Consider the following 22,183-nt stretch of genomic DNA (forward strand, 5'->3'; position numbering starts at 1 on the left):
GGAACTCGGCCCCGTCGGTTCAGGGAGTATAGACTATATCTCTCCAGCATATAAGTACACTCAAGGACAAACTTAGCATGTTTAACTTGATCATGCCCTTTTTCATGTACAAGCTTACAGATGTTGCCAAATTTGACGTTTGTTCAGCTTAAACCTTTAGAAATACGAGGGTTATCCAGAAAGTAGATTACGTTTTGAAATAAAAATGAACAAAGTATACGTGAAAACATTTACCATATGCAGTAGAAAGCCACACCCAAATACCACTTCTCAACATAGTCACCATTCAAATCTAAGCACTTATCATAGGGATGAATGAACTTAGCAACTCATTCCCCATAAAACTCTGCTGCTTGCGTCCTCAACCAGCAGGTCAGCCCTCCCCACAGCTGCACATTGTCACTGTGTTGAGGATGCAAGCGGCAGAGTTTTGTGGGGAAGGAGTTGCCAAGCTCATTCATCGCTATGATCATTGCCTAGATTTGAATGGCGACTATGTTGAGAAGTGGTATTTGGGTGGGGCTTTCAACTGCATATGGTAAATGTTTTCTCCTATACTTTGTTCATTTATCATTCCAAAACGTAATCTACTTTCTGGATAACCCTCGTATATCAAGGTTCAGATTCGGTTCCTGTGATCCTCTTGTGGCATCAGGCCAATATACCTTCCTCAAAGGCATTTGTAGTGTTTTTCTTTTGTTGTCTTTTCACATACTGTTCTGTACTTAAGACCTGGTAATGGTTCTACTGTCAAGATATCAATCGAATGCTCATTGACCTTGTGAATTATCTCAAAAGACTTAAGGTGTTACCACCTTCGTTTCTGGATTGTTGCCATTAATGGCTGTAACCAGATCAGTCAAAGGTTTACATGAAGTTGCACTTCAAGTTTATAATATGGCTCCTATTGTTTATGTGCAATAAACATTTATTTGTTTGGTTTACATACTGGTGTCGATTTGATGTCTGTCCCACCATCCACAGCAACAGCTGGCTAGTCTCAACAAGTGTGCATTCACAGAGAACTCGAAGAAGGACAGGTTGTTTGCCTATAACTGTGTTTATTTGAGTGTTTCTCTGAATTCACACTAACCCATCCATCCTCCCCTCAACATCAAACCTCCCCCTTTCTAGCTGCTACTGCAACTCAGAACTGGGGGGCATGGAGCCAGGGCTCCTTTTATGCCCTGGGGAGGAGTGGGCGGGGCAAAAATTGAAAATATACAACTTGGAAAGCTTCTGTTAGAGCAGGAACAGTATACAAGTGTGAGTTCATAGAGAATCACTAGAAGAAACACAGTTACAGGTAAGCAACCTGTCCTTCCCACCGTCACTACTTGCCAGTTCATACAGATACAGGGAACAGTTTACATTTGGAAGCCAAGATCGGACTAGCAAATAATTATTCTAGCATAAGGGTGAGCAACTCAAAACTCTTTTTGTGTTGATTTGGAAAAAGTTGAGAATAGTAACTGTGTTTGTAAATTCAGAATATATGAAAACATGTGCCTTTTGGTGACACTAATGCTATGATATTTGAATAAGAATATATAGTGTGTAAAGGGCTGTTGTAATTCTTTTGAGACTGAGAAAAAGAAATTGATGGCATAAGCTTTCTTAAGTCTATGGAAGCTTAGGCTACCAATTTTTTTCTCTCAGTCTCAAAGGTCCTACATGATCTCATTGCATTCTGATTCTGACTAACATGGTTATATCTTCGATTTGTGTAAAGTGTTTATTGAACATCTTTTTTTAAAGGCACCATCAGTGAAAGATGCCCAGATATGAAAACATGGCACTACTGGAACAGACATTGTTACTATTTTTCAATAAATGTTGGCACAACTTGGAAAGAGGCAAATTCATCCTGCAGTAGATTTAGGGCTGCTGAACTTCTGTGGATTGAAGATGAAAGTGATGTGGTATGATTTCTTCCCTTCCCCTTCTAGTGATTTCTGTTAGCTTGACTGACCAGTACTCTCAAAATCTAAGCATCTGTACAGGTGTACATCTCAGAGGAATGTTTCACTGTTTCACAAACAATAGGTGTTAACACAATGCAACTAAGGCTTATGTATTGTTCTCACAAAGTTGTGTCAAATTTTGTAAAATTTGGAGACCTTTTGTTCATTTCTAAAAAGTACGATATGATAGGGCTTGACAGATCTGATTGGTGGCTGGACAAATACATGCTATGCTACATACACTTAGGAAAATATGTGATTTGATTGGTCAGTGTGAAGGTTTGATTCATACGTTCATGCAAGTGCCACATTTTGAAGGGAATTTAATGCATCAGATATATGCATCTGAATAGGTATACATGCACTCAAATGTGTAATGCAAAGGTCATGTGGTTCCTTGGTCTTAGAAAGCAAGAAAATAAGTGAGTGATAAGGAACATAATAGAATTGCAAACAAAAGCTTTGCAATAATTGAAATCCAGGATTGTGCCCCTTGTTATCAACAACCAACATAATCAGAAGTGTACAGTCTCAAGTCTAAGTTGAAGATTAAATCACCCAAATTGGGTTATCTGCTCTACTGCCCAGAAGCAGGATTCACATAATCTGTAGAATTTCTATGGTGCTTAACTCCACTTAAAAACCAACAGCAGATGCAAATGTCTTTTCTTGCTTATTCATTCACAGATTGTTGGCTGGTCTAAAATACTTGATAACTAAGGAAAATTGGCAAGCAATGGGTGATGTTATGTTATTGTTGCACAATTAATAGACATCTTTACTCAAAAAACATTGCTATTTTACTGGTTCATTTAAGCCTTCCTTAGTCATGGTCATCATCATAACACTACACTTTTCACAGCATGCAATGGAGAAAAGTGCATAGGTTGTATTTTTTTTAATAGAGAAAATGTATAGTTGCACAATAATGTTTATTGTATAGTGTTCCAAAATGAGAAATCTTCACTACGGCTTCTATGGCCAACTGTTAACCCAATACTGTATTTTTATTACAACTTGGTGGTAGAGAGAGAACAAGAAAAGAAGCTTAGATGATAACTCATTTTCTGCTTCCTGATGAGTTTTTTTGTAGAGTGAAACATGAAATTGCATGTCATGCGAAATCTGTCATTTGATGAAACCGGAAAGGGGGGGGGGGTTAATGTTAAAAATCTTCAGTATAGTGAGTCTGTCCATGTTTATAGTTTTACATTTTTGTTCTTCTGAAACGACACTTCTCTGATTACTGATCTGTTCAGGGTCACAACACTGACTGAGGTGACCATATTTGTAAATAATGTATTTTACCTTTGTATTGTTTGATGAAAGAGCTATCCTAATGACAAGTGAGCTTTTTATATAGTGAAACAAATTTGTGTGATTAAGGCATGCTTTTTAAAACATAAAGGTTTTTACATGTCTGGAAAATCTAAAAAGAAACATGACTGACAATATGGTTGCCAAGTCATAAATCTATCCTGTGAAATGGAAATTTAAGAACTGGTAATTTGTAAATATCTTCCCCATGCACATTGTTCCATGTTTTGTGCAAATATGCTAAGTTTATTTTTCTTATTTGTTTGCTTAATTTATATTATATCTTTTTCCCAACAAGAGGGCAAAGGAGGCTAACAGTATTTGTATTAAAATATAAAAATTATACATGATAAAATGATGAATAGTAATAATGATTAAAAACAAAAAGAAAGTAACTATATATGTGGTGGTTGTAAATGTGCAACCATTTTCTATATGAGTATGGTTTATTACACATTTAGATTATATGAAATAAGATTTTATGTTTCAGTTCCTGACATCCTTAGAGACTTCATGAAAGCTTAGAATATATATAGTATATTTGCAATCACATGTTTATGCTCACCACTATAATTTTACAGAGATTTGTAGAAATTAAGTAGAACATGTGTTTTCAAAATGACATTAAGTTATGGATTCCCTTGTCCTTAGCAAGATTCTTTCTGGTTTGTGAAATGAATTTACGAAAATGTAATCCTCGTGAGCAACACATAAAGAGGATAATCCATTAGGATGATTATAGCATGTGAAGCCAAAATACGGCGGGCAAGTCTGTTTGCTGCCACCAAAATCTATATATGTAAAAATGTAATGTGTGTTTTTCCCATGGAGTAAGCAACAAAACTATTGAACCAAATCACACCAAATTTGGCCACAAAAGACATAGTCATCCAATCTATGTCTTTCAATTAAAAAACCCTAGGAAAAAAAATCCAAATTACAGAGGAATAGGAAGGGCCGTTTTCCCCCTGGCTGCCAGTTAGAAAGGTAGGCCCTTCTGCTTTTAGGCCCCAGCCCTTTCATTTCCTAGCACCCCCCTCAGCCACAATGGCGCCCAGAAGACGGGCAAAATTCACTTAGGCCTCATCCACACTGACTATAAAATACAGATTATCTGATTATCTGATAAAATACAGATAAACTGGATTATATGGCAGCGTAGACACAAGGCCCTTCCATACAGAAATATAACCCAGAATGCCAAGGCACATAATCCACAGTATCTGCATTGAATTGGATTATCTTGAGTCCACACTGCCATATAATCCAGTTCAGTGTGGATTTTATACAGCTGTGTGGAAGGGGCCTCATATAATCCAGTTCAATACAGGTAATATAAGATTATAAATATAATATATGCAGTAATAATTACTGTAGTATAATAATAATACTGCTGCTGCTCAGTCGTTTAGTCGTCTCCGACTCTTCGTGACCTCATGGACCAGTCCACGCCAGAGCTCCCTGTCGGCCGTCACCACCCCCAGTTCCTTCAAGGTCAACCCAGTCACTTCAAGGATACCGTCCATCCATCTTGCCCTTGGTCGGCCTCTCTTCCTTTTTCCTTCCATTTTCCCCAGCATCGTGATCTTTTCCTAGCTTTCCTGTCTCCTCATGATGTGGCCAAAATACTTCAGCTTTGCCTCTAATAGCCTTCCCTCCAGTGAGTAGCCGGGCATTATTTCTTGGAGGATGGACTGGTTGGATCTTCTTGCGGTCCAAGGCACTCTTAGGATTTTCCTCCAGCACCAGAGTTCAAAAGCGTCTATCTTCCTTCACTCAGCCTTCCTTATGGTCCAGCTCTCGCATCCATAGGTTACTATGGGGAGTACCATTGCTTTGACTATGCGGACCTTCGTTGCCAGTGTGATGTCTCTGCTCTTCACTATTTTGTCAAGGTTGGCCATTGTTCTCCTCCCAAGAAGTAAACGTCTTCTGATTTCCTGGCTGCAGTCTGCATCTGCAGTGATCTTTGTGCCAAGAAATATAAAGTCTGTCACTGCCTCCACGTTTTCTCCCTCTATTTGTCAGTTATCAATAGGTGTAGTTGCCATGATCTTGGTTTTCTTGACGTTTAACTGCAACTCAGCTTTTGCACTTTCTTCTTTCACCTTGGTGATAAGGCTCCTCAGCTCCTCGCTTTCGGCCATCAGAGTAGTATAATCTGCATACCTAAGGTTGTTAATATTTCTTCCAGCAATTTTAACTCCAGCCTTGGATTCCTCAAGCCCCGCATGTCGCATGATGTGTTCTGCGTACAAGTTGAATAGGGAGGGTGAAAGTATGCAACGCTGCCGCACTCCTTTCCCAATCTTGAACCAGTCTGTTGTTCCGTGATCTGTTCTTACTGTGGCTACTTGGTCTTTATACAGATTTCTCAGGAGACAGATAAGGTGACATGGTATCCCCATACCACCAAGAATATGCCATAGGTTATTATGATCCACACAGTCGAAGGCTTTAGAATAGTCAATAAAGCAGAAGTAGATGTTTTTCTGAAACTCCCTGGCTTCCTCCATTATCCAGGATATTGGCAATTTGGTCTCTCGTTCCTCTGCCTTTTCTAAACCCAGCTTGGACATCTGGCAACTCTCACTCCATGTATTGCTGGAGTCTGCCTTGCAGGATCTTGAGCATTACCTTACTGGCATGGGAAATAAGTGTCACTGTACGGAAGTTTGAGCATTCTTTAGCGTTTCCCTTTTTGGGTATGGGGATATAAATGGATTTTTTCCAATCTGATGGCCATTCTTGTGTTTTCCATATTTGCTGGCATATGGCATGCATCACCTTGACAGCATCACCTTCCAAGATTTTAAACAGCTCAGCTGGGATCCCGTCGTCTCCTGCTGCCTTGCTAGCAATGCTTCTTAAGGCCCATTCAACCTCACTCCTCAGGATGTCTGGTTCTAATTCACTCACCACACCGTCAAAACTATCCTCTATATCAGGGGTCCTCAAACCTTTTAAGTGGAGGGCCAATTCATGGTCCCTCAAATTGTTGAGGGGCCAAATTATCATTTGAAAAAAAAAACACCAAACAAATTCCTATGCTCACTGCACATGTCTTATTTGTAGTGCCAAAAAAACAACCCAGCAACAATTATTTATTTATTTGCTACATTTATACCCCACCATCTCTCAGCCCTAAGGGGACTCAGAGCGGCTTACAAGTTGTATGTACATATACAATATATTATATTAGTAGCATAGCACAATATTAGCATTATATATTACTGTATTGTACTGTACCATTATACCGTAATATTATTAATAATATTACATTTAATATATAATATATAAATAATATTATTATATTATACCGTATTATTATATTGTATTATTATTATTAGCCACGCTGAGTCCCCTATTGGGTGAGAAGGGCGGGGTAGAAATACTGTTATAAATAAGTAAATATTATATTATATTACATTATAATAGTATTATCAATATTATATGTATACACAATATATTATATTACAGTATTACCATATCATTCATTTACAATATTTCATTTACAATATTAGTAAATGAAAGAACAATACAATATTTAAAAATAAAAATAATTTTAACCAACATACTGTAAACTTATCAGGATTTCAGTTGGAAGTGTGGGCCTGCTTCTGGCCAATGAGATAATCAAGTAGGATTGTTGTTGTTGTGCCTTCAAGTCATTTCAGACTTTGGCGAGCCTAAGTCTAAAACTGAGGGCGGGGGCCAGGTAAATGGCCTTGGAGGGCCGCATCTGGCCCCCGGGCCTTAGTTTGGGGACCCCTGCTCTATATTATTATCCTTCCTTACAGATCTTCTGTATATTTTCGCCACCTATTCCTGATCTCTTCAGCTTCTGTTAGGTCTCTGCCATCTTTGTTTTTGATCATGCCCATTTTTGCCTGAAATTTGCCTCCGATGTTTCTGATTTTCTGGAAAAGATCTCTTGTCCTTCCTATATAATAATAACAATAATAATAATAATAATAATAATAATAATAATAATAATAACTTTATTCTTACACCCTGCCCCATCTCCCAGAAGGGACTCGGTGTGGCTTACATGGGGCCAAGCCCGGACACAACAATTGAAAAGCAAAAGCAAAACAATAAAATATATCAATCAGCAGTAAAACATCAACAACGATAAAAACAGTCATAAAACGTCACACACAAACGTCTTCTTCCACTTCCATGCATTGCTTGTTTAAAAACAGTTCCTTGTCTCTCCTGGCTAACCTCTGGAATTGTGCATTTAATTGGGCGTATCTCCCCCTATCGCTATTTCCTTTCGCCTTCCTTCTTTCTTGCGCTACTTCCAGTGTCTCAACAGACAACCATCTTGCCTTCTTGGGTTTTTTTTTCCTTTGGGACATACTTTGTTGCTGTCTCCTGAACAATGTTGTGGACTTCTGTCCATAGTTCTTCTGGGACTCTATTTATTAAATCTAGTCCCTGAAATCTATTCTTCACCTCTACTGCATATTCACTAGGAATATTTGTGAGATCATATCTAACTGGTCTGTGTATTTTCCCCATTCTCTTTAGTCTGATTCTAAATAATAATAATAATAATAATAATAATAATAATAATACAGAACAATATAATCTCTGAAATCAGGACAGTAAATAAAGAGCAACACTCGGAAAACAGGGAAATTGGAATTTCCAGAAAGGAAACAATCAGAGCCAGTTAACACCACCCAACAAAGGATTCCTCCAGGGAAAAAGCAGCCAGGCTTTGAAGCTGCAAGGCTATTAAATGCTAGCATTCATACTTGCCGCACTGAGACGACTCACTGCTATTCAACCTGGCCAACCAAGGATTCCACAAAGTAGAAAGCAGTCAGGCTTCCAAGCAGCAAGGCTATTCAGTGCTATTCAACCTGGCCAACCAAGATTTCCCCTTTGTAGAAAACCCCCAGGCCTTGAAGCCATGAGGCTACTCCGTCCCATTCAACCTGGCCTAGCAAGGATGCCCTATATAGAAAGCAGCCAGGCTTTTAACCTGCAAGACTATTGTTTGGGAAGACAAGCTGGCCAAACAAGGATTCCCATACAAAGGAAGTAGCCAGGCTTCAAAGCAGCTCTTTCATTGAGGGTGCTACTTCAGCTCGCCAAATAAGGATTCCCCTAGTTATAACACAGCCAGGCATTGAAGCTGCAAGACTATTCAGTGCAATTCAACTAGACCAACAAAGGATTAACCTTCGTAGAAGGCGGCCAGGCTTTGAAGCAGTGATACTACTCTGTACTATTGAAGCTGACCAACCAAAGATTCCCCAAGGTAGCAAGCAGATAGACTTTGAAGCAGCGAGGCTATTCATTGTAATTCTAGCAGCCCAAAAAACCATCCCCCTACAACACAAGTACCCAGCCTTCCAAGCAGCAAGCCTATTCCATTGTATTCCAGCTCACCAAACAAGGATTCCCATAAGAAGAAAACGGCCAGGCTTTTGAGGCTGCAAGGCTATTCACTGCTATTCCACCTGGCCAACAAAGCATTCCCATAAGCCACAGCAACGTGTGGTTGGGCACTGTTAGTATATATTTCTTCGCTGCCACCAATATAGCAAATATCTGCCACTGCTCATCTGATCCAGCACACAGAGAGACCCACAAATGGAGGGAAACTCTGTCTTATGGACAGAGCCGGCCCAAGGTAATTTTCAAGAGTAGGCGAACAGAATTCCCCCTCCCCCCAAAACCAATCATTGAGAAATAAAAGGTAGAAGGTAGAGGTGAATAGAATGGATAATAGAGTTTACCTTACAAACCAAATTGTATATCACTCTATCTCCCTGAAGGTACTCGGGGCAGATTCCAACAAAGCAATCAATTACCAACACAAAACATACAACACAAACATAATAAAACAACAACATAATTACTATTAATACAACATACTCATATAGGATTACACAGATAAACTGCAGAGCTGTCGCTGACCTTTTATTGCAATTTCCCTTTGGCTAGAGAATCCCAGTCCTTTGGGACACTGTGTGACTGTACAGTGTTCTGGCTTAACCTTGTCATGGACAGAAGGCATGACCCAGAGATCTTCTCCTGTCCTCCAGATGGTAAAGTAATCCCAAAGAGAACTCGAGGCAGCAGCCTTGGCAGCTACGGCCAACACCAAACTGTACCTAACTACCAGTGCCACTTACTTTCTCTTTGCCATTTTGAAAGGCAAGAAGAACCTGCGCTTAGAAGAAAATATGTCTATAAGTGCCCTGCTTTGCATACTTTCAAAACAGTGCAAAGGTCCTTAGGATGGATAGAAATCCCATTTTCCTCAAGGAGGCATCTAGCCTTTTTTCTGGATAGTACCAGCAGCCTGCGAAGGTGTAGTCCCAGAATCCCTCTGCCAGAGCGGCCATTTCTCCCTCTGATTGTACTAAAGAGAAGTACCTTTTGTACTGAATTTCCCAGTGCTTTGTACAAGGCTAAGGAATTTGAAGACAGAGACGCCCTTTCCCGCCTTGCTATAAGGCTATCAGAAGTTTACAGGGCTGCTTGGCATCAGAAGGTGAATCCAAAACAAAGACAAGAGTTCATAAATGCACTTTCAAATGTGTTCTATCTCATTAGAGTTTAAAACCATAGTAGTTTGGGGGAGGAAATATGGCAAATGTTTCTGGGAAAACTCACAGCAACCCAGTGATTCCGGCGATGAAAGTCTTTGACAACACATTTCAGTATGTTGTTAACCCAGCTGGGAGCCCCTTTGCAGCTTCCACTCCTCCTCCTCCTCCTCCTCCTCCTCCTCCTCCTCCTCCTCCTCCTCCTGAGGAGAGCAACAGGCTGGGACACACACACACACACACACACACGGGGCGGTGTTCCCGCAATCGCTGGGAGATTAACCCTTTCCAGCCCCTCCCAAGGCATTGGCTGTGATACCCTAGGTTGCGAGAGCACTGGAAACGAGACACCAAGCCAATAAACAATCTAATATCTTTATTATAGAATTGAGGAAATAGAACAAAAATAAGCAGAATATATAGTCCATCAATAGACCTTCTGGGAAAGGTCAAATATAGTCCAGTATTATAAAGTTCAGTGTCCAATATTAGAGTTTAAAGGTGAAAATCCAGTTAATCGAAACACACTCAAACTTCCAAGCAGTTTGAGTGGGGAATAATCCGGATCTTAAGCAAGAATTCCAAGGAGACCAGTCACAAGGCAAGGAATTCAAGGCAAGGCAAGGCAAGGAAACAAGACAAGGCTGGAAACAGAGGATCCAAACGCGATCCGAACTTAACTCAATCTACACACGAGTAGAACGCCACAAGGACTAGAGGCAAAGTTAACACTCCAACTGACACGTTGACATCGCACTGGCTGGCCAGCGCGCAGAACTTTTAAGGGACTTCAAATCTCCCTTTCAAACAGGTGTCCAACACTTTTCCCAGGGGAAAGACTGACTAGAAACAACATCTTCAGCAGATGCAAGCCTCCCTGAAAACTCCCAAGGGAACCGGCTTAATCAACATTCTCTCTGGCAGCTAATCTTGCGCTTCATCTTCGACTGGCCTTCTCTGAGCGGCTCGATTCTCAAAACAGCCGCCTTTGAAAAGGAGGGGAACCGCTGGGAACAGACTCGGCTTCAAGGGCTCTTTTAATGAGCTCTGGGCTTGAATTGTCAACAGGGTGCATCTGGAAGGAAACGGGCTCTTGCTGAGTTGGCAAAATTCCCAAATCCTCGTCGCTCTGGTCCGCAACGAGTACCGGGTCATGACCCGAAGGGCTCTGTGACATCACATTGGTGAGGAAAGCCTTCGGCAACACATTTCAATATGTTGTTAACCCAGCTGGGAGCCCCTTTGCAGCCTCCACACCTCCTCGTCCTGAGGAGAGCAACAGGCTGGGACTGACACACACACACACAGAGGAGGAAGTGTTCCCGCAGTTGCTGGGAGATTAACCCTTTCCTGCCCCTGCCAGCCAGGTGTGTGGGACTTCAGCTCCCAGAGTTCCCTGCCGTTCGCCAAGCTGGCCGGGGTTCTTGGGAGTTGGAGTTGCTAACGCCTGGGAGCCCACTGCTCACCAAGAATTGAACTCAATGCTTTTAACCTCCGCCCTCCAGCGGGAACATCTCCTGTGTGTGTGTGTCTCCCAGCCTGTTGCTCTCCTTGGGGCGATGAGGAGGAGGAGGTGTGGAGGCTGCAAAAGGGCTCACAGCTGCTGTCACGAAGGGCAGCTGAGGCAGTAGCAGCAGGAGGAGAAGAAAGAGCCCCTCACAGTGAGACCATTGGCGGCGAGAGGCAGTCTTCCCTCACAGCGCCCTTCCCCTCGATGACAGCAACGAGGCAAGCACATTGAAGGCCAGGGGCATGGCTGACCCCCTGCGCCGGACGCTTTCCAAGCTGCAGGGCCGGAGGGAAGCCCGCGGAGGGGACGCCAAAGCCCCTCATGGGCATCACCAACACCAAGGCAACGGCAAGGGCTTGGGGAAGGAGGTGGCTGCGATGGGGTGAGAAACAGTGCGGAAGGAGAAGTGCCAGGGCTTCCTCCTCCTCCTCCTCCTTCGTCGAGGCTCCCTGGAGAGGAGAAAGAGAAGAAAGAAGAGGAGGAGGACTATTACGACAAGGCCCAGACCGCAGCGGGAAGGCCCGGCCGGAAGGAGAAGGAGGCAGGGGGTGGCGCGCCATGTTCCCGGGGCCTCGACTGCGCCCCCAGACGATGGTGCCACAGGCAAATGCCTCCCTCGCCTGGCGATTTGACCGCCTCTGCTTATGGAGCAATGGTTAATAAGCAGACAGGCAACCTCTTTATTATGATAAAAAGAAAAGCACACTGGAAACTTGAGGTGAAATAAAACAGAACTTGTGATGTTTATTTGCACCTTAATAAAAAGGTTGCGTTATGGTTACAATAAAACAACAGGCTTGTTACTTAAACAGAGAATTGTTTTTTTTAATTTGAATTCCTTAAAAATATGTTCTCTCAAAAGGAATATAAACAGGCTTTATAAACTGCCGAGTCCTCTCTTCCAAAGGCTCTTAACACAAGCACTCTAACCCTTAGAGGCTCACCATCATTCCTAGCATTTCTCCCTGAAAGCTAATTTAACTTTCTCCCTCAAAGAGGTGTTTTAACTAACAGCTTCCAAAACTCTTCCTTCTTCTGTCTTCACGCTCCAATCCCTAACTAACTCTTTGGCTAAATAGCGCCCACTGTCTCTCTGGCCCTGCCTACCTCCTGTTGCTAAAGCAACTTCTTCCAATTTTATCAACCAACCAGACTGCACTATATGGAGCTGCCTGATCACTCCTTCCCTTGCCTGGCTTTGCCTTTCTTACCAAGGTCTTGATCTGTATTTACACACCAACCCTGTAAGGTAGGCCAATCCGTTACAGTGATCATGCTGTGCTGCCCCTAAAATCTCTTCTTTCCCTAACAAATGTGCTAAGATCAAAAGGATGACTTCTTATGTAAATCACTCTGGATGACATTTCCCAAAGCCGACGTGAATTATTTATTAAATAATAATATTTGTTATTATCAGTCATTAAAATGAACAATTCTAATTGATCCCTTTAGGTGGGTAACTATATATATCAATCCAACAAATGGTCTGGCTGAAGTAATTTTCTTTTGTCAGATGGATTCCTTTCCTAATAATTGTAAAATTTATCTATTTAGACAAATAATTTTTGTTTCTGTTTTATATTTAACATTGTTTTCAATTGCAGAAGTGGATAACAATGTTTTTTGATGGACGTATATGGTTAGGACTACAAGACATTGACCGTGATCATATCTGGGCTTGGTCTCATGAAGACAGTGCGGAAAGTGCGTTAAAATGGTATGTGTACTGATAACTGAGATTTCCTGAGGCATCTGGTCCAACCCATAACAATTGGTACTGCAAAGAGACATTTGCCTTGAATTTGTTCATATATTTCATGTGTAGCAAGGACTATTAAAATATACTTGAAACTATTGTGACATATATCACATTTTATATTAGTCTGACATTTGCTTCTAAAAATACTAAAACCAACCAGTTCATAAAAATGTCAGAGAGGTAGGTGTTTGGAGATACTTGGAGTAATATGAGTAATTAACATAGGATACATCTAAAAATTGAAGTAATGCATAGATATTTAGTAGGGGTAAAATGCTTCTATATGTTGATAAACTTTATCCGTTTTCTGTTTACATTGAAATTATTGCTTTGCAAATGTAGCAATCATAGAAAGCAGGATAGTTGGAAAAGAGTAGATGCACCTTTGCACCAACTTGTACATTGCCTAAATACAGGTCCTGCTTGGACAGTAAGCTAAAGTAGCTGTTCCCCAGTGGGGTACTGTAAAGAAGGGTTTTATTTTATTAAATGCTGCCACCAATGTAAAGATGTTTATTTACGCTGCAACCAAATTATAAAGTCTTTATAATTCTGCCACCAAATGTAAAGGGGATTATTAACGCTTTACACCACTTTGGGAAGATGCAGCCACCAAAGACTCAGAGAGGAGACCTTTTAATTCTTGTTTTTCTTTCTTCTTATTATTTACTTAGATGGTAACACAACTCAGTTCATAATATATGTGTCAGAGGTCCAGATGTTTGAGGAACAACAACAAGTTTATTCAGGCACCAGAGCTTAATGGTTACAATAACGTTTCTCCTTAGAGGCACTTTAGTTAACAGTTGCAATATTAGAATGAGGTGATTCAAACTTCCTAAAATGTCACTTCTTTCTCTACTGCTTTTAAACCGCAGTCACCCTGTGATATACAATCACAAATTCTCCGTTCCTTATCAGGACACAGACTGCATTAAATAAGTCACCAAACTTATTTTAAACTGACTCAAAAATAAGCAATTGAGCTCCCTGATCCCTTCAACCCAGGATCAGTCTTCCCTGTGCCTCATTAGAGCATAGACTGTTTTTTTTTAAACCTGCACTGGCTCCGCCCACTTCTCCATGGCAACCAACCTCCGAGTGGAGAGATGCTATAACTAAAATACTGACCCTTTTAAAACACAAACACATAATTACACCTAACATCTGTAAACCAAAAATTCACACTTCATTACAGGTACCCTCCAAATGTGTTGGCCTACAATGGCTACCATTCTTTATTAGTGTTTGACTACAACTCTTTTCATTGTTAAGATTTCTTAGAAACAAGCAGAGATTATGTCTGTGTCTCAGATGTCAAAAAATATCATAGCTTCAACAATAAATATATTTATTTGTGGGAAACATTTTAAATTCAAAATAGTGTCAAGGATGTAATATAACAATAATTTCAGAAATTTACATAAGCAATACAGACTCCTATCAAATACAGTTTAGTAGAATTCTATCTATTGACTGAATTGTATGATACTACCATACTTCTATAACTGATTTTATCATACCCTTTTGGAAAATCCGTTTCTTTGTGACATCTGTGAATCACACATGTGGGTTTACTGAATCTGTGCAGGCTCAAATGGAAAAGTTTTCCAAGCTTTAGCTTTGAATTTTGGCGGTATCGAATTGTCCTTTCCCCCTACCTAGACAACTGTCTCCTCACAGCCACATCAATGTCAGCACTTCTCCAAAACGTGGACTCCACTCTAAAGCTACTGGACTCTCTCAGTTTAGTAGTAAACAGAAAAATCCAGCCTCACACCTTCCAACCGACTGAAATTTATCGGGTTACTCCATGATACAAAAGGCTCTTCTCCCAACTGAAATATTTGACATAGTGTTATTGGACTGTTTTTCATGCATGTCTGCATGTTCAGACATTTACCGTATATACTTGAATATAAGCCGAGTTTTTCAGCCCTTTTGGGGGGCTGAAAAAGCCCACCTCGGCTTATATTCGGGTGAAGCTTGTCACCGCTATTTTCAAGTCCCCAGCCTTGCATTCGCCTCTGCAGCCTCTTCCTCCATTTCATCCACAGCCTCCTCCTCTCACTGCGAGGGCCCTATGCTGGCAGCGAGGGTCTTCAGTCGCAGCCTGGGGCCAGTGCTGGCAGCGAGAGGCCTCACAGCGAGCGGAGGATGCAGCGAACACAGCAGAGCCCCCTCACTGCGAGTTCCTTCTTGCCTTCACTCGCAGCGAGGGGGTTCCGCTGTATCCGCTATGTCCTCCGCTCGCTGTGAGGTCTCTCGCTGTTAGCTCAGAACTTTTGCTGAAACCTGAGGCTCTGCGCTTGCTACAAGGGGACTCGGGACGTAGGGGCAGTCCTCTGGACACAGCAAGAGGCCTGGGCTGGCAGCGAGAGGCCTCACAGCGAGCAGATGATGCAGCGAACACAGCGGAGCCCTCTCACTCCCAGCAAAGGCAAGAAGGCAGAATGTAAGGCAGAAGGGGGTTGGACTTGATGCCTCAAGATGTCTCTTACAACACTATTATTATTAATATTGATATTATTAAGACTGGATGGCCATCTGTTGGGGATGCTTTGATTGTGCTGTTGCTCCATGAATGCAGAATGGGGTTAGACTAGATGGCCCAAGGGGTCTCTTCCAACCTTATTATTATTATTATTATTATTATTATTATTATTATTATTATTATTATTATTATTATTATTAACAGTAATATTATTAAGGCTGGATGGCCATCTGTTGGGGGTGCTTTTATTGTGCTTTTGCTTCATGAAAGCAGAAATGGATTGGACTAGATGGTCCAAGGGATCTCTTCCAACCATCATATTATTATTTTTAATAATAATAATAATAATAATAATAATAATAATAATAATAATAATAATAATAATATTAAAGCTGGATGGCCACCTGTTGGGAGCTCTTTGACTGTACTTTTGCTTCATGAAAGCAGAAGGGGGTTGGACTAGATGGTCCAAGGGATCTCTTCCAACCATATTATTATTATTAATAATAATAATAATAATAATAATAATAATAATAATAATAAAGCTGGATGGCCACCTCTTTGGGGGCTCTTTATGCTTTTGCTTCACGAAAGCAGAAGGGGTTGGACTAGATGGCTCAAGGGGTCTCTTCCAATCTTCTTCTTCTTCTTCTTCTTCTTCTTCTTCTTCTTCTTCTTCTTCTTCTTATTATTATTATTATTATTATTATTGTATGACACAGCAAACAAGATAGATATGCTGGATTTCGTATCACAAAATCACAAGTCGAACACTTCCCAAGTGTCTAGGACTGTGTGATGTATTTTTGGATGATGCGTGCAGATCCCAGTAGGGTGGCCTTTTGCAGTTGGCAGATCGTAATTTTGTCAATGTCTATTGTTTCCAAATGCCGGCTGAGATCTTTTGGCATGGCACCAGATGTGCCGATCACCACCGGGACCGCCTGCACTGGTTTCTGCCAGAGTCTTTGAAGTTAAATCTTGAGAACCTGATAGTGGCTGAGTTTTTCCTGTTGTATTTCGTCAATTCGACTGTCACCTGGGATGGCGTCATCAATGATCCAAACCTTTTTCTTTTCCACAACTGTGATGTCTGGTGTGTTGTGTTCCAGAACTTTTGTCAGTCTGGATTCGGAAGTCCCACAGTATCTTTGTGTGCTCATTTTCCAATACTTTTGCAGGTTTGTGATCCCACCAGTTCTTTGCTGCTGGAAGGTGGTACTTGAGGCATAAGTTCCAATGAATCATTTGGGCCACATAGTTGTGCCTCTGTTTGTAGTCTGTCTGTGCGATTTTCTTACAACAGCTGAGGATATGATCAATGGTTTCGTTGGTTTCCTTGCACAGTCTGCATTTTGGGTCATCAGCTGATTTTTCGATCTTTACCTTCATTGCATTTGTTCTGATGGCTTGCTCCTGGGCTGCAAGGATCAGGCCTTCTGTCTCCTTCTTCAGGGTCCCATTCGTGAGCCATAGCGAAGTGTTCTCCTTATCAGCTTTTCCTTCAGTTTTGTCAAGGAACTTTCCATGCAATGTTTTGTTGTGCCAGCTGTCATCTCTAGTTTGTAGTGTGGTTTTCTAGTACTGGTTTTTTGTCTGCTGTGCTTTGAGGAGTTTCTGATTTTTGACTTCAATTAAAGCAGGTTCTTCTCTTTGCTTTACATATTCTGCCAGGGCATGTTGTTCTTCTTTGACTGCTTGTTTTACTTGTAAGACTCCTCTGCCACCTGATCTTCTAGGCAGATATGGCCGGTCAACATCACTGCTAGGGTGCAGTGAATGATGAATGGTCATTAGTTTTCTTGTTTTTCTGTCCAAATTGTCCAGTTCCTCCTGTGTCCAATTTATAATGCCAGTAGTATATCTTATGACAGGTATGGCCCAGGTGCTTATGGCCTTGATGGTGTTGCCTCCATTGAGCTTGCTTTTGAGAATTTTTCTGACCCTTTGTATGTATTCAAAATCCATGAAGTTGATCACTACCAGGCGATGTCCAGTTCTTGACTTTTTGCACTCGTTTGCTGATCATTTCAGTTGTTATTTCCATCTGTTCCATTTTGTTCTGTGAGAATTTTCTTCAAACTCCTTCATCCACCCAGCGTTTTTGTTGTAGTTCTTATTATTTTCCCAAAGCTCTTTCCAGAACTTCGTTGTTGCAGTTTTCTCTGGCTTTATGGTTACTGTGTCTGTTGTTTGGTTCAGGCTCTGGTAGAACTGTCTTTGGTTTGATTGAAACAGTTGATTTTGTCTGTACTGGATCATTCTGGCTTCATATCTTTCAATTTTTCTGGCTGTTGCTGTAATTTGTTCTTTCATGATTTCCAAAGCTTCTTCAATTTTTCTGGTGTTCACCCAGTACTTTCTGATCAGGTATTGCTTGATTTTGTCATTCTTCAGTTTCTTCTCTTTCATATTTTTCAGGTTACTTGCATCTGATCTAAGATTTTTGATTTTCAACTCTAGCCTGACCTTCCACTTTGGTTTTCCAGTCGATTTTCTTTGGGGCTGGCCTGGTTGCAGGAGCTCAAGCTCTTCTGTTACTATCACTGCTGCACTGTAGGCAAACTGGTTTGTTTGTTCAATTGATGTTATTTGGACAGTGGAGAATACTGTATTTGTTAATGTGGAATTTGTGTATTGGTAGTGTTTAAATGCAATTTGTGTCTTGCATGTATTGCATACTGATTGCATCATCCAGAGTGTGCTATAGTCTGGAAAGAGTTAATTGCTGAGAAGCTGTGTTGGCCTTGATGTGTGGCTGGAACTGGGGAGTGTCCAGACACAAGTGTGTGTGCATTGCTGATTGCATCAGTTCAGTTCTGTTCTGAGTTGTGTCGAGTGCTGTCTGCTTAGTGTATTCGTCTCAAGTCTGTTTGTCTTGTTTATTACTGCTTACAGTAAAACTTGTATATAGTTTTACTAACGTCTCTGGGTGTCACTTCGTTCTGCGTTCCACTGATTCCATCCAACTACTGCTGCGCTGCAAATTACTCTGACAGTATTCACATCTTTCATGAGAAGCGTCAGGTGTCTCTTGGGCACTGTTTTTAGAGTTGGGAGCCGCTTTCTTATTGCATTTGCTGCAGCATGAGCCATGATCTTATCCTTGAGCTCTTGTTGTCTTGCTGTCAAGGTTCCTGGTGGTTCAACAGGTGTTTCAAGTGCAGGTTCTTCAAATTCTTGCAAAAGCTCCACACTTTCTTCTGGTTCAATCTGTTCCACCATTCCAAGTGTTGCTGGAGTCTCTGCTGCTGTCTGTGCTGTGGTCTGATGGTAATTTGATTTGCAGATTTTCTGGATTTCTTCGAGTTCAACTTCACTGAACACTTTGTTTCTGATTATGAATCTTAGTTGGTCAGCCAGTCGGGTTTCTGTTATCTGTGAGTCAGGGTACTCTTGTTTCCATAGCTGATGCATCCTTTTTTGTTAGCCACCCTTTTGAGGTTCAGATTTATAATAACATTTCATAACTGTGCGGTTTTCTGGCATTGTATATTTCTGCCGCTTCTGTGACTGTTCATTTGTATTTTGCTTCTCCTCCTCCTCCTCCTCCTCCTCCTCCTCCTCCTCCTCCTCCTTCTTCTTCTTCTTCTTATTATTATTATTATTAACAGTAAAATTATTAAGGCTGGATAGCCATCTGTCGAGGGTGCTTTGATTGTGCTTTCCCTGCATGAAGGCAGAATGAAAGGGGTTGGACTAGATGGCCTTTAGATGTCCCTTCCAACTTTAGGATTCTGTGAAAGGAGTCTTAGTCGACCGCATGCATGCCAAAAACGAGCCAACAGTATGATGCTGCAGCTGCAAAGGCCAATGTTGTTCTAGGCCGGAGCATCACACTGGAAGGCCAATGCCATTCTCAATAGGAGAAGCCTGAGGGAAGGCAAAAGGGATCTGACATTTTACCTCGGCTGGTTTTTTAATTGCTTTTAATGGTAATTATTTAATGCAACTTTTTATTTTAACTTATTTTACAATGTTTAGTATTGATGCTTGTTTAAAGGTTTTATGTTTTTTGTTTATATAGCCATTGAATGTTTGCCTATTACTATGTTGAGGCCACCTTAAGTCCCCATGAGGAGATAGGGCGGGGTACATATAAATTATTATTATTACTATTATTTTATTGTATGACACAGCAAACAAGATAGACATGCTGGATTTCATATCATAAAATCACAAGTCGAACACTTCCCAAGCGTTTAGGACTGTGTGATGTATTTTCGGATGATGTGCGCACATCCCAGTAGGGTGGCCTTTTGCAGTTGACAGATCGTAATTTTGTCAATGTCTATTGTTTCCAAATGCCGGCTGAGATCTTTATTATTATTATTATTATTATTATTATTATTATTATTATTATTATTAAAGTTATTGGTGATACCATATTGTTTCTGTTGACCCTCCTTTCCCACTTACAGTTAGTTTACTGTTTTTCTTTGAAATATGGTAAATATTCAAAAACATTTGGTACTGATGCCTCAATTAATGTAATTTTATCGGTATCTATTTTTATTTTTGAAATTTTCCAGTAGCTGCTGCATTTCCCACTGTCAGCTGATACTCAAGTCAATAAGTTTTCCCAGTTTTTGTGGTAAAATTAGGTGCCTCGGCTTATATTCGGATCGGCTTATACTCTGCATACTGCATACTGTATATACAGTATGCAGTTTTGGTACTTTGCTTGTTGTTTTCACCACAAGACAGTGGTGTTCTCAATATGATTCTTGACCTAAAAGAAGGAAAGCAGAGAAGTAAATACACAAAGTGTTATACATGCTTCTGTTTTCCTTGACTTCTGTCTATCTTTTAGTCCATTGTTTACAATAGTTCTCTGCCACAAAGTGTTTTACTTGTACCATATCTCAGTGTCGCTGTGGCATATTCCTGCCTTCCTGATACCTTAGCTTGCCTAGACTCCACATGTGTGATTCACAGTGGCCATAAAGAGGAAGGGCAGGTTACATTTCTGGAACTGTGTTTCTTTGAGTGGACATCTGTGAGGTCACACAATCACGCCCATTCCTCCCCTCTTCTATGCCGACCTCCTCCTTCCTAGCTGCAGCCATGGCCTGGGAACTGGGGAGCCTTCTGCCTCTGGAGGAGTGGGCAAGGTTATTGCCAAAATTCAAAGCTGGAGCTTAGAAAACTTTTGTTGGTGCATGCGCAGGGGCACATGTGTGACTTCACAGAAGTCCACTCAAAACACAGTTACAGGTTAGTAACCTGCCCTTTCCATACTTCCTATTTCAAATCACAACTTTGAGAATACCAAAGGAAGATAAAAGGATTCAGAAACTTAAAAGATCAACCATTGCTGTCTCTTCAAACCTTGCACATCAGCAAATCGTACTGAGACCGTACTGTATTTTCTAATAGACATAAAAGTCTTTCATTTATTTTGAGAGAATGTTTTTCTCCATATATTCTAATTTTGATTAATAATCTATGATTACAAATTTTATTTATTTATTAAGGGTAACCTAGACCATAAGTCATTTGCATACAAAGAAATGCGATATAAAAGTACAATGTAATTGATGTACAGATCTTATTGTCATTCTCTCTAATTTTCGGTTTATTAATTTTATTGTGTACTAGCTTTGGCCGGCCACGCGTTGCTGTGGCGAAGTATGGTGGTATGGGAAATAAAGTATTGAGGAACTGGTGGTAGTTAAGATAAAGGGTAAAGGTGTAGAGTCCAGATAATCCAGTTAAAGCAGATAATATATAAGATTATATGGGTTATATAGCTGTGTGGAAGGGCCTTGAGTCTACAATGCCATCTAAACCAGTTAAAATCTGAAAATCTGTATTTTATAGGCAGTGTGGAAGAGGCCTAAGTGAGGCCTAACTCTGTCTGTCCCCTGGGTCAGTGAGTTGCTAGGAGACCACGTGGGCGGAGCTTAGCCTTCTAACTGGCAGCAATTGGATAAAAACAATTCTTCTTCTCCTTCTAATTCATAGAATCATAGAATCATAGAATAGTAGAGTTGGAAGAGACCTCATGGACCATCCAGTCCAACCCCCCGCTAAGAAGCAGGAAATCGCATTCAAAGCACCCCCGACAGATGGCCATCCAGCCTCTGCTTAAAAGCTTCCAAAGAAGGAGCCTCCATCACAGTCTGGGGGAGAGAGTTCCACTGCCGAACAGCCCTCACAGTGAGGAAGTTCTTCCTGATGTTCAGGTGGAATCTCCTTTCCTGTAGTTTGAAGCCATTGTTCCGTGTCCTAGTCTGCAGGGCAGCAGAAAACAAGCTTGCTCCCTCCTCCCTATGACTTCCCCTCACGTATTTGTACATGGCTATCATGTCTCCTCTCAGCCTTCTCTTCTGCAGGCTAAACATGCCCAGCTCTTTAAGCCTCTCCTCATAGGGCTTGTTCTCCAGACCCTTAATCATTTTAGTCGCCCTCCTCTGGACGCTTTCCAGCTTGTCAACATCTCCCTTCATCTGCGGTGCCCAAAATTGGACACAGTATTCCAGGTGTGGTCTGACCAAGGCAGAATAGAGGGGGAGCATGACTTCCCTGGATCTAGACGCTATTCCCCTATTGATGCAGGCCAAA

The 22,183-nt window shown here is 41.1% G+C and overlaps 1 protein-coding gene across 11 annotated transcripts in view; it reads left to right on the plus strand.

Moving 5' to 3' along the window:
* LOC107983185 (uncharacterized) overlaps positions 1-22,183 on the plus strand; it is a 263,915-nt gene that overhangs the window by 119,620 nt on the left and 122,112 nt on the right. For all 11 annotated transcript variants that reach the window (XR_010002771.1, XR_010002772.1, XR_010002773.1 and 8 more), the window contains 2 exons: positions 1,759-1,922; positions 12,968-13,080. Coding sequence is in view for 8 of the 11 variants with exons in the window: in XM_062970409.1 (XP_062826479.1) it covers positions 1,759-1,922; positions 12,968-13,080 (277 nt within the window). In the remaining 3 variants the exon portion in view is untranslated. The remainder of the gene's footprint in view (positions 1-1,758; positions 1,923-12,967; positions 13,081-22,183) is intronic.

The sequence above is a fragment of the Anolis carolinensis genome, chromosome 2 (assembly GCF_035594765.1).
Source record: "Anolis carolinensis isolate JA03-04 chromosome 2, rAnoCar3.1.pri, whole genome shotgun sequence".
Taxonomy (NCBI): domain Eukaryota; kingdom Metazoa; phylum Chordata; class Lepidosauria; order Squamata; family Dactyloidae; genus Anolis; species Anolis carolinensis.